Source organism: Eulemur rufifrons, chromosome 15 (assembly GCF_041146395.1).
Source record: "Eulemur rufifrons isolate Redbay chromosome 15, OSU_ERuf_1, whole genome shotgun sequence".
Lineage (NCBI taxonomy): Eukaryota > Metazoa > Chordata > Mammalia > Primates > Lemuridae > Eulemur > Eulemur rufifrons.
This window is the reverse complement of record NC_090997.1, coordinates 88,921,486-88,935,515: the sequence shown is the minus strand read 5'-3', so window position 1 is coordinate 88,935,515 and position 14,030 is coordinate 88,921,486. Positions and strand designations below refer to the sequence as shown.

The 14,030-nt window shown below is 36.3% G+C and overlaps 1 protein-coding gene across 2 annotated transcripts in view; it reads right to left on the bottom strand.

Annotated features, from left to right (window-relative positions):
* Positions 1-14,030, bottom strand: part of ADGRG6 (adhesion G protein-coupled receptor G6) — a 132,970-nt gene that overhangs the window by 53,156 nt on the left and 65,784 nt on the right. The window contains exons 4-6 of one of the 2 annotated variants that reach the window (XM_069487628.1): positions 13,224-13,847; positions 3,497-3,565; positions 880-963 (exon numbers count right to left, since the gene is read on the bottom strand). In XM_069487628.1, coding sequence (XP_069343729.1) covers positions 880-963; positions 3,497-3,565; positions 13,224-13,847 — 777 coding nt within the window. The remainder of the gene's footprint in view (positions 1-879; positions 964-3,496; positions 3,566-13,223; positions 13,848-14,030) is intronic. The other variant, XM_069487629.1, reaches the window with a different exon arrangement.

Here is a 14,030-nt window from a genome sequence, read left to right as displayed (position 1 = left end):
GGTGATATATTACAGATGTCTTGGCCTCACAAGCTAAATGATTGGGGTTTAGAAAATTTCTTTGTTTCTAGTATCTCATATTTGAGAATATTATTGCCGTCAAAGCAATGGTGTTGTTACTTGATTGGAATTTATCTTTATTAGAAGAAACTGAAATCACTAAATGAATTACCAAAAGGCTATGTAGGTGGTCCAGGGAGGTAGCAAATTAAATAATAACTCAATTCACCTGGCTTTTCCTCTGTTCATTTCTTACCTTATATAACTGTATTTGCAAATTACAAATAATATAAATGGAAAAACATATATGGATAAAAAAGTCAAGAAGTATTGGAACTGACTTTAATTTTTGTCATTAAAATTAAGATTTAGTTAATATATAATCACATTCTAATCATTATTCTTTGACAAATATAAACAGAAATCAAAGGAAATTGATTTAAATGTTATAAATGTTTGACCATAAAGTTCACTTCAGTGAGAAATTAAATTACTAAAATTACTTAGTTTTTTGAAATTTATAAAATCCTTTAAACACTAGTTTCCTGAAGAGAATAATCTGACAAAATTTTTTTCTCAGATCTCTATTATAATGCAAGTAAATTCCTTTTAATTAAATATCTCTCTCCTAAAACTTTCTTTGAAAGACAGTTTAGCTAAAACTGCAGAAAAGGAGTACTGGAAATGTACTCACTTCACTGGTCATAAGAATGAGAAACTCAGGAAAAGTGATATTTATTTGTTTTACTAGTCTTGCAAATGTACAAATGCACTGATTGACTTCAATAAGCTTTGCTGAAACATTACATATTTCCACCCTTAGAACACAACTTTTTATGTTAAGACATACTGAAAATATAAAAGGTAATAATTTCTTACCATTCCTTTGTTTATCGAGTCTATTAGTAACAGGCATGTTAGTGGTGACAGTGGGTGGTGTAGTACTAGGAGAGTTTACAGTAGCTGGTAATAAAGACGAGAAAGATGTAATTTTGCAAGGAGCACACGACAGTTAATACGGATAAGCAATCTATAATTAATGCATGAAAATACACAGAGGAGGAATGGAAACCATCTCTTGCCACTAAATACTACAGACTCCCAAGTTATAATGCATAAAATGAAGCAATACTTTCTATGGCACATTAAGAATCAGTTCACATGGCCTTTGGTGCCATATAGCACAAAGGTCTGGAGCTGGCACAAAGGGACTGGAGAAAGGACACTCAGATGCTAGATTCTAGACCTAGGTCTGCCATTAACAGGTTGGCAATCACACAGCAAATTACTAAACCTTCCTGAACTCAGTTTCTTGAGTTTGTAAAAAGTTACAGAAGGCAGTCTATACAGACCTATGGCTTGAGAGTTATCTAAACTACGTCAGTCTGCCCAATACACTGAAACTGGTGAAATAAAATCTCAGAAGAAAATGTATCTCTTCTTAAGAAGATAAGTGTAAAGAAAAACAAAAAAGAATGAAATATATAAACTAGTCACTCAAAGATCTCAATAACTTTACTAAACACTGATGTTTAGTACCTCATAGGGAAGCCTTACAGCCTTATGTCATAGCTATGCTTCTGATATTATTAAAACTCTCAAAGATTAAATCCTTATGCAATGCTTTGATAATATTTTTCTAAGGGATTCTAGTGGAGCTATATACAAAATAAACTACACACATAATTTTCCTTTAGTTTATCTTACATGTACATTTGTATTAGATGTACATTCATATATACAATGACCATTTGTTATGTATCTCTAAGTTTAAAAAAAACTACCTAAATTTAAAACATTTAAGTATTTAAATGATTACAAAGAATTATCTTCTAAAGGCTCTGTATAAAATACTGAATTCCTTGATTCAAATATGCATTCTTAAGATAATTTTCCATTCTAAAGTAATATATAATACTTAAGAATAAAAATTTTTTTGAAGTCTTTATTTTTTTATTATGATCAAATTATGTTTATCTGAATGCAAGGTATTTCATGAAAATGCTTTTTAGTCACTTAGGACAAAGTGAGAAAAAAAAATCTGAGAATCTGGTCCTTTGACTCAAAGAATAAGTACTATAGATAAAACAAATAAAAAAATTAATTTTTAAAACAAAGCTTCAGATCTTGAACTAAAAAAAATTAAGGTTTTTTTGGTCTACTTCATATAACTATTTTAAAACTACATTGAAGTTAGGTGCAGTGGTCCACTCCTGTAATTCCAGCACTTTGAGAGGCCTAGGTGAGAGGATTGCTTGAGGCTAAGAGTTCAAGACAAACCTGGGGAACATAGCAAAATCCCATCTCCTCAAAAAAGAAAAAAAAAATTAGCCAAGCATGGTGGCTCACACCTGTAGTCCTAGCTACTTGTGGGTCTGAGGCAGGAGGATTGTTTGTGCCCAGGAGTTCTAGGACGTCACTGCATTCCAGTCTGGGCAACAGAATGAGCCATCTCTAAAAGAAACAAATAGACAAACAAAAAAACTACACTGACTTCATGTAAAGAAACTACTTAAATAACTTAATTTTCATAGGGTATTGATCAATAATAATATCAGAGAAATAACGTCTCTAAAAGGAAAACAAAGATAATAATGAGTTACCCATCCTACCCCACCCACATGCCCTACGCCCACACTGGAACCACAGGAGAGAGCTTAGGTTTCTATTTGTTTAGTCTCACTTCTAACTCTGTCACCTTTGTGCTATGATCGTCTTAATAAGTGATCCAGCTTTTACAAAATGCATGGACATGATTCTTAATGTGGTACATAGAACATGTACTTCATAAAGAAGTATTTAATAGAATAAATGGATGAAAAAGGGTCATGAGTAATTAGGAGGACAATGATAAAATTAAAGCAAAATATTTATATTATTATTTTAAAACTTGTATAACTTTAATTATATATTATTTAGCATGCAACTATTTAGAACATAAAATGTATAATTGTAATACTGACCAAGTTCTAGTCATTAAGCATAATAATTAATATAGCTACATTGACATCAGTTTAGTATAACCATTTTTATCCTAAGATTTAAGTTATATTGCACATCATAAATTGCCTCATTGCCCTGTCTTAAACTTAACTGAATATTCAACTTACTTTATCTCCTTGTTTTATGGACATGAATACTTTTTCAAAATATTAGACCATTGTATTTATTTATACTGGACCTTTGCAATATTATTGAGAAGAAATAGGGGAAAAATGAAACCAACCCTTGTTTAGTAGCATATAATCCATTCACATTTTTAAAAATGCAGTGCTTTATGGAAATGTGGTCATTCCGGGTGTGAATGCATTCTTTCTCCACACTGTATGTACTGTGCACCCACACAACTAAAATGCATCCAGAAATTCTTCTGTTTTGCTGGTTTTTTTGGCTTTGCAAGTGAAAATTGAGATAAAAATCAAAACAGTGACAACTACATTCCCTAAAACAGATGTAGGAAGCAGACAGACTCCAGAGGACGACGTTGCCTCCCTACCTTGACAGAGGGTCCCCAGATCTGCACAGTTGGCTAGTTCTGCTGCCGGGAGTGGGATAAGGTAGGAACCTTGATCAACACAGAGAAAATATACAAGTTTGATTTATGATTTACTGATATTATCCAGAAAAAAATCATAATCACATGATTGGTGTAATACGAGTAGCCCTAGAAGAGTCCACCAGTAATTCTCCAATAGCAAGTAAGTCACTTAAGGTCACTGTGCCTTAATTTTCTGAAATGGAAAATCAAGATATTGCAATCACTCTCAAAATCTTTAACTCAATATCAGCCATCCACACATGAAATGAAATGAAAAGAAGTGTTACTGCCCCTTAAAGTTTGTGCAAGAAGTTTGGGGCCTTTCTGTAGAATAAATTATAAGGCTCTGGTAGAAATTCACAAAAATGAATAATATAAACATTAAGGATAAGTTTCAAAAGTGGACTTGGATATTATGAATTACTCATAAAATGCATATTTTTGATTCATAGGCACTAGCATATGCTATTTGCCATTCCAGAAATATGTTTTTCTGACTTCAATTTGGTCTGTGTCTTTTTATTTCAAGCTTTTACTGACTCACCCTCAGCAGGAAACAAGTTTTGAGCTGATTTTCTAGTAGAAGTAGTGGATTTTTTCTATGGCTCTAAATCTCCCTTTGACAATTAACAGACTTTTACCAACAGGTTGAGGCTGGGGAAGATGGGCTAAACTTATCACAAAGTATATTGCACCATGAATAAAAACATAAAAATAAATATATATGATAAATGTATATGTGTGCATATATAAATGCAAATATATATACACATACATATATAATACTTATATATTTAATTTTAAGGAATATTTATATAATAGTGATTTATTCTAATACTTAAACATTTTCCAAACTTTCCTGTGGGAATAATGTTTGAAGGCACAGCAGGTGCATGAGCTGACAGAAGATATCTAAGTAGGTAATGATGCGCATAAGTAGAAAATATCCCAACAGTTCAACAGCATCTCAAGAGGCATGGTTTCTCCTTTCTTGACTGCGTTAGGCACCTGGCCCAAGGAAGAATTGTCTTACCTCAAAAAGGCCCAATCCGACAGGCAGGTCTATGACATGACATTGACTGGCAAGAAGCTTTCACCACAGACCTTTACGTGTTTATTCAACAAACATTTACTCATTGCCTACAGTATGTGAGGCACAGAAGCCAGAATGATGCTCTAAGCAATGTCACTGCTCTAAGAGAGGCATGAATGGGAGATGGCCTCACAGTTCCAAGTGCCGCAGGGAAATGGTTCGAAGGTGGTCGTAGCCCACAGGATGCGACAGCAGCGTAGTGAGAAGAGTGAACAGGAAATCCATTGCAAGGAAGAGGACCCAGGAGGCACATGAGGTTGGAAGAGAGCTGGGGTAAGAGACGGTAGAGATGAATATTGCTGGCAGATAGAATTCCTGAAACATATACCAAGGAGGCACTGCAAGGGTCCAGGAACCCAAGTACTGGCACTACTGGAGTAGGGTAACGGTAAAAAACTGGTAGTGGCCAGGCACGCTGGCTCATGGCTATAGTCCTAGCACTCTGGGAGGCCAAGATGGGAGGATCGCTTGAGGTCAAGAGTTTGAGATCAGACTGAGCAAGAGTGAGAACCTGTTTCGACTAAAAATAGAAAAAATTAGCCAGGCGTGGTAGTGGCACGCCTCTAGTCCCAGCTACCTGGGAGACTGAGGCAAGAGGATCACTTGAGCCCAAAAGTTTGAGGTTGCTGTGAGCTATCATGGTACTAGGGCACTCTAGCCCAGGTGACAGAGTAAGACTCTGCCGCAAAAAAAATAAATAAACAAAATAATAATAAAAAAAAGTGGTAGGGAAGATCAGATACGTAAGTAATGAGTAGCTTGTGGAGGGCCTTGTAGAATACAAACACCATGAGCTCCAGAACCCTGTGTCTTTCTTCCAGTGGGAGTCCCACATATAGTAGGTGGGTGTCCAAGCTTTACTGAATAAATTACTAAACACATTATGAATGACTACTAAAATTTGGAACTCTCTCCTAAAGGCAATGGGAAAATAATAATGAGAAGCTAGGTGAGTAAATTAGATTTACATTTGAAAACAATCATTTTTGAGGTCCTACAACCAAAAGGAAAATACAATAAGCAGGAATAATACTAATAATTCAGGCTTCATATCATGGGGGTAATGAAGATGGACAGAAAGAGATGGATACAAGAAATTTAAAGATAAAATGTATTGGATTTACTGACTAATTAGAGACAAGAAAAGAAAAGGAAGAATAGAGCACATTTTGCTGGTTTCCAACTTGAGAAATTGGTACACAACAATCCAGTAAAAGCATATAGGAAATACTGGAATAGAGCAAACTTAGGTGAGGTAAACACTAAGTACAGTAATAAAAACTGAGGTGCCCGTGTGACATCTAGACACAAGGGAAGCTGTATGTTTTTCTAAGAGGTCTAACCAGGAAATACTCAACAAAAGCTATAGATGAGTCTGGGACCAGAGCTAGATTATAGATTTGAGAAGAGAAAAAGGTGGAAGCATAGATACTCTTATATTTAAGCATCAGATATAAGAAAAAGAGCTATGGACTCTTGAGAAGCTCAAAACAGCTTTTGTATTATAGAAGGTGGTTTTACAGAATTCAAAAGAAGACAGTTTAATGGACGGTGTGGCAATATCAAGAACACCCGAAAAGCCAAGAATCATACATTCTGAGAAGACTTTTAACATTGCATTGGGATTGTGATAGTAGCTCTGGAGAAGTTAGTTTCAGTCGTGTAGGAACAAGGAACTCTCTGGACTGCCGAGGTTTGAGGAGTGAATGCAAGAAGAGGAAGCTTGGCTGTGAAGGGAAGCAGAAAGGAGGGGAGTTCTAAAGACTGAAACCCTAAGCAAGTGTCCTATGGAAAAACAGCATTTGAGGAGGCAGAAGGCGAGGCAGGACTGAGCTGGAATTTTATCTTGAATGCTCTCTGCTCATTATTCCTTCCCATCACACAACGCACACCCACTTTTTGCAGGACCTCACTTCTCTTGTAGGTACTTATATTTTAGTAAGGGACTTCTGGAAACTAAAAAGGCCTTTACAGCTCAAAGTGACTGATGAAATCCCAGCCACTGTAACATGCAACAGAGGAGACCGCTGGACGGAGTTCCTGTGGATCTCAAATTACACAAATGTTGGCAGCAAAGGCTCCTTAGGCCACTTCTGGCACTGATACAATATCTCTGGAAGACAAAGGGAGATAAGCACCCAGTGCTGTGGGAAAGAGGTCTTTAGACTAACTACATTCCCACTATAGGATGTTAAAAGTTAGTATGAAAATAAGGAAACAAAATCAAAAGCGCTACGATTTAGAGTAAGATACTTAACAATTTTCTTAGACATTTCATCAGTTTCACTGTATGGTGAAAGTATAAATTTCAATATGTGACATCCTTTCATGGGAAATTGTAACATTTACCTCTCAATGTTTTAATTAGTTGTTCCTTCTGGGGAACTTCTAGTTTAGCAAATTGACATTGCTTTATAAGTACTCAGTAAACACTGTTCTATAATGATCTAAGACAGCAATAGAAATTTAAATTAGAAGATTTTTTTAATGAAAAATGTTATAAATACAAATGACAAATTAGAGAAAATTAAATTGATAAATAAAATCCTACATTACAAATATACCAATTTTCATAAATACATGAAATATAAAAACTATACAAAACTTTTTTTTATTTCTGCCTAGTTCCATTTTCAGCATATCTGTGTAAAAAAGTCAATGTCATCATTTTCCTAGGCTGACGGATTTACAGACCAGGAGATTGTTAAGCAAGAAGAGACAATCCCCTCTGCTGGATAGTGATATATTTACCTTCAACAAATTGCTTTTAGAATGTGATCTGTATGTGTTCACTGATTTTTGAGGCTACCACAAAGGTGTTTGAAGGTATTTACTTAATATTAATGGCAAAATTTAGAGCCAAGTTGTTTTCCTTTTAATGTAATCACTGAAAATGGGAAGTTGATGAAAAGCTATAAAGCTGTTAAGCTTTCTTCTCTATTGTTGTTCTTCCAAAAACATGCTACTTGAAAGAAATCACTATATATTTACACAAGTTGTGCTAAAAAAGACTGATGTGTAGCCAACTGCTCATATCACACCTACTTAGTGATAATACAAACAACGGCAGAGTAAACTCTCACAGTAAGCTGCAATAACAGAAGAAGAATTCCTTTCAATTTTCTCTGCAGTTACTACTAAGATGAATCGTATAACTTTTCATAAGTAAATATGCTTAAAATGAAATTATTTCTGGAAGTCATCTATGCTCATGAAGAGTTTGGCCATCCTCAAAGAATAAAGTCCTTTGTAAAGATAAAGTGATTTTATCTTAATTTTATTATTTAAAAATGAGTTAGTAATCTAAAAATGCTAAACTCAATAAATTGTTAGGAATGGAAGGAAGGAACCAATAATGAATCAGAGTTTCACAGCTGTGAAGGACAAAACTAACAAGGTGAAAGGGTAAGAATCCAACAGTTAATGAAGCCTTAGCAAACTAGGTGCAAGATTCTGGAGATGAAAGGAAAAGTACAAATTGAGAAATTTCTAGAAAAGAACAACAATGAAGTTGAGTACTTATAAATTGCGTCTTATCTCTATATCCAGAGTAGCTAATAAATGGAAGTGCTTAATAAATGCTTGTTAAATGAATGTTATTTGTTTGAACTTAGACTATTCATTGAGTTATACTGTACCACTCCTCAGGAAAGAGCAGCAATCACTAAAATAAATAAAACTGGTAGAGAAGGCACTGTCTGTTCTTTGTGAAAACTGATGGACATTAGCCAGTCTAAGCTTGACTCATAACACAGGCAAATACTTGGACCTATAATTAAAGAGTCTACTAAAAAAATTATCTATCGATAGAGATAATAAAACTGAATATACTTAATAAATTGTTCTAAGAAAAATAAAGATGCTATAAAATGACAAATAATTATTTCTAAAAAAGCATGTCTTCCTGGAAAGGACTGACAAGATTAACCATGTTTAAAAAAAATATGCTGAAAATTTCATTAAGGTACCTTCTCCCAATATGCTTAGAAAAGTATAGGAAAACAAAAAAGTCCAATTTTAAAACTGTTGAAACATTTGTTAATAATATATTGATTTTATTAAGGCTAGGATGTTTAATATGTAAAACAAATGATAAGATTTTAATGTTGATTGTAGTCAATTCTACTCTATCTTACTTTCATATTAAAATTTCTTTAGTAATACACCTTTGGAAAATCTATTGATCTTTTCATCACAAGTTGACCCTGGGATAAAAGCTCATATTCATTGTCGTCAGTCCAGTGGAATGCTAGGAATGAAATTCTATTTTCCCATTGGTTACTGTACTGATTAGTAGTTTGTTGTAAATTATGATAACCATAAACAGAAAGCCCCATTATTTCCAGGAAAAAAAAAATGAAAGGTTAAAATGTTAATAGAGCATAGTTTTTTTCACTTACTGAAGTTTTGCTTAGCTAACAAGGATAGATATAATCTCTGTAACAGGTATTTCCTGTCAGTTAATGAGTGACTCGGGTTCTTCAACTCCCAAAGCTGATGATTAAGCAGCAGGAAATTCCCTCTCCCATCATTACTCCCGAAACACAGTCCAGGACATCTGAATGTCCGGAATGAGAGTGTTTAACGTCATCTCGGAATGTCAAGAAGACTGCTATAAAAGTTGAAGAGAGTCAAATTTGACTGTGTAAGCTTGTGCTACTCCTTTGATGAAATCATTTTGAAAACTTATGGATGACTAGAGTAAACGAGCACGTCTGCGATGCACTCCGGTAATCTTGAGGCTTGGGAAAGGAGTCTCAAAGACAGTGTTTAAGAAAACATGAAGACTACATGATCTCACTTACATGTGGAATCTAAAAAAGCTGAACTCAAAAAAGCAGAAAGTAGAGTAGTGGTTACCAGGAGCTGGGGGGTGAAGGGTGGATAAGAGTTGAGAAGATATTGGTCAAAGGATATAAAATTTCAGTTACACAGGAGGAATATGTTCAGGATATCTACTGTACAACACGGTGACTATAGTTAATAACAATGACGATATACTCAGAAATTGCTAAGATGGTAGATTTAAAAAGTTCTCCCCACAAAAATATGGTAAATATTAAGACATGATGTCATGAATGTTAATTAGTTCACATTAGTCATTCCACAATGTGTACATATAGCAAAACATCATGTTGTATGCCATAAATACATACAATTTTTATTTGTCCATTAAAATAATGTAAAAATAAATTAATAATTTTTTTTTAAAAATGTGGAGACTACTAGATACAAACCCTGGAAAAGGAGACAGGAGATGTGTTTTAGCCCACAAACTGCCTCAGACATGTATTTTTTTTAAGCTTCAGTTTCCTGCCCTGTATAAAGTGAAGGCAATGGCCTAAATCAGTATCCCAAACTCAAATGCCTACCAGGGCCAGGAGGCAATCTATAAACAAAACAGGGGGTGGATTGGAAACAATATGGGGGGTGCTAAGGGCTGACGTGAACTGGGAAGACCCTTCGAAAGGAGCAGCCACCATTTAGCTCTAGCTGTGTTGGCGATGAAGAAACACTAGCCTGGTGATAGTATTTTGCCTGCCAGAAGAATCCAAAAATTCATTTTTACGTGGAATCTAATTTTTTAATGTTGGATATAATTCATCATTTAAAAGCATTGTGTAGAACAAATGTAAATGAGCACGAACAAATAAATGCGACCACTAGCACACATGTCTAAGGGCTAAACTAGCAGTGGGGGATTGGTTTATTCCCTCTGGCCCAGGAGATCTAGCAGGTCTTCTCTAGTGTTGTCCAAAGTATGTGCTTCAGCAAAGTGGACTTTTATGATTCTGTGGACTAGTTTCAGGGACTGGCAAATGTTCTCTTAAAGAACTAGGCGGTAAATATTTTAGGATGGTGGGCCGTGCTGTATCTATGACATTCAGTCAACTGAGCCACTGAAGCACCGAGGCAGCCATAGACAGTACATAAACTATGGGTATGGCTGTGTTCCAATCAACCTTTATTTACAAAACAAGTGAGCCAGGCCTGAGGTGCATGCCTGTAGTCCCAGCTACTCAAGAGGCTGATGCAAGAGGATTGCTTGAGCCCTAGAGCTCTAGTCCAGCCTGGGCAACATAGCAAGACCCCATCTCTTAAAAAAATAAAAAGAGTATTAAAAAAACAAGTGGCCTGTCACAGTCTCTCCCAGTTTTCCAACCTCCGGTCTAGAGGATTTCTTAGTGAGGTTTAGGAATCCCTTTAATAATATATTCCTCATATCTTATCATATGAAGGTATCCAAGAAGCATTTTAGGCAAGAAATCTCATTACATTTGTTTAAAACAAATACTATGTTACTCTCTAAAGCTACTGTTTTCCCATAGAATGCACAGCTGGCCAGAAGAGATGGCTCTTGGTCCTTCCTCCCCGGGCAAGAATTAGCTCACATACCCTTGTACTAAGTCACATCTTCTAGTCCTGCCTATGCTGAAGCACAGCCTAATTTATACTGGTTAGGAGAGCACAGCTCTAAAATCAAACTTTCCAGGTTCAAGTCCTAGCTTGGCCACTTACATTAAGTGACATTGGGTAAGTTATTTAATCTCCTTGTGCTTCAGATTCCTCATCTGCAAAATAAGGTCAATAATAAAATGCACATCATGGGACCTATGATGTGGGAAATGAGTCGATATATGTAAAGTGCTATCTAGTACACAATATGTATTCAATTTACATGTAATTTAAGTATTAGCAATTATTAATATAACTAGCAAAATTTGTTTTGGTTGCTGTAGTCCCGAAAATACTGTCCCATAACAAGGCAAATATTAGAATGGTCTATATTGGGACTTTTTAATAACAGCCAAGTATATGGTGAAAAGAGACCCTAGACTAAAGACAATCATGTGGAACGTAGGAAGTGTACCTCTCTCCTCCCCATCCCACACCAAACACACACACACTTGACCTCAATTCTTCTCTGAGCGAAACACTTCTCAGGAGTCCCTGAAGCTCCTTTCTAATCTCAGACTGAGAAAGGATCTTGGAGAACACCATGAGCTCTTATAAAGTCCCTCAGTCTCCTTCTGGAACAGGGATGTGGTTTACCCTCTTTCCAACATCCCACAAGGAAATCGCTCTCAAATGACGTCACTCAGTAGCCTTCCCACCATCTGCAGGAGTGCCACGGACCACATGGAGACGTGGGTGATCCACTCGGAAGGGTAGGTGACGGGTTTCCCAGGCCGGAAGGGCAGGCACAGGTCTTAGAAACTAGAGAGGTGGCCTCAGGTCTTCACAATGGGTCCCACTTTGTTCAAAGTGTGAGAACAGGCCAGGCGCGGTGGCTCACGCCTGTAATCCTAGCTCTCTGGGAGGCCGAGGTGGGCGGATCGTTTGAGCTCAGGAGTTCGAGACCAGCCTGAGCAAGAGCGAGACCCCACCTCTAAAAATAGAAAGAAATTATATGGACAGCTAAAAATATATATAGAAAAAATTAGCCGGGCATGGTGGTGCATGCCTGTAGTCCCAGCTACTCGGGAGGCTGAGACAGGAGGATCGCTTGAGCCCAGGAGTTTGAGGTTGCTGTGAGCTAGGCTGACGCCACGGCACTCACTCTAGCCTGGGCAACAGAGTGAGACTCTGTCTCAAAAAAAAAAAACAAAAAAAACAAAAAAAAAAAACAAAGTGTGAGAACAAATTCCTGGTAAACTTCCTTCCAAAGTCACATACAAATTATCTGCAGATACAAGGCAGATAATTCTTCCCTCCTCTACTGAGTTACCTCTGTGACTAAAAAGAATATATTATCAACACCTTAGATTTAGTCACATGACATTTATATTTGATAATCAAACTTCCACTTTTTGTGTTTGAATCAGTCTTATAGTAAAATAGGGACTTCTAGAATTAACTTGTATACACGAAATAAACTTGATGGAAGTTTAACACATTTTTTGTCACATAGAATTATTTCCCCAAAATTTTGCATTTAGCCACTCCCAATAATAGCACATTTACAGTCTCTTAAAGAAAAATCAGAAAGAGAAGAATATTTGAAAAAAAACTACAAAGGCTCAGTTTTAAACAAATAGAGAAAAAAGTTCAAAGAGAAAATTGATAATTCCTGAATATCAAGATTTTCCATAAAATGGACAGTTTTGATATTTAATACTGGTTGAGTAAATACTATTCTTTTAGGTGGTGGCTGTTTATTTAAGTAATCTAAATTGAAATTTTATTCCGGGATGATAAAGATCAGCTTATTCCTGTATCACCTGGTGACTAAAAACAATAACTTATTAATTTCTTTTGTGTCAAACCTAGTGTTAACATTTGTATTTGAGATGCAATAATTACAACTATTGATATGTTAGTGATAAACTGTGTGATATTTTATGACACAGGGAAAACTAAATAACGGTAAGACCAAGTGTTTTGATTGAATCTGCATGGCTTGTAATCAAATGTATGCTATGAACAGCTGAGCATAGAGTATAAAAATTAAAAGAGCTCTTTAATGGCAATTCTATATATATGTATATATGTGTATATGTATACACACATGCCTGTATGTATAAATTCTTACTGACAAACACATTCATCAAACAATGCCTAAAAAAAATAAAAAGTATGCCGCAGACTCACCACAGCTTAGGTTACTTTCCGCTTTCAGAGCTAGGGTCGGGACGTTCCAAAAGTCATTTTGCCAGTCGACCACATTCCCTTTCACATTACAGCTGAGGTTGGAGAGGATTTTGGAATTCATGGTAAAATTCCAAAGTCGAAAATTGTAAATGTCCCCTTTTAGAGAGGCAATCTCATTTTGATTGGAGCCCAACGACAATTTCCCATTCCCAGGAATAACTTTACTAATAGTAGAATCACATGGAACTGTTTCAAAGTTTCTTTTGAAGTTGACACCAACAGAGCCCAGAGAGTTATTCCACACCACGCAGAGCTGCTCGAAGCTTTCTGAGAAAATGTCTTCTTTTTCTGTGACAGGGAAGGCGCTGTTCAGCGAGCACTTTGAGCCAGAAATAGATAGAAAGTAGCCGCTCTCGGCCTTTCCAAAACTGAGCAAGTGTGTGAAGGTCGCATCTGAGTAAGAGAAAGCTGTCCAGTCACTGTCGTCACTGCCAGCTTGGGTGGCTTCAAAGCAGAGTGTGAAAGCGCTGAGCTCTGGAATGGAGACACTTTTTGCCACAGATACCTGGTAAGCATCTGGTGTCTGGGGTAAAATGACCTTTTGATTCCTTAAGGACACGGCAACTAGGACAAAACGTAGAGATAAAACATGTTAACTCCCAAACCCTGAGGAATGAGATGCAAAACATCTGACAGACTCAAGCGCCCCATCCCTCTCCACTAAGTAATTTCTTACCTACCATTTGCCCCATCCCTCCCCTCTTTCTGGTCCATCCTCTGTCACCCACCCGTAATCAGTTGTCTCAC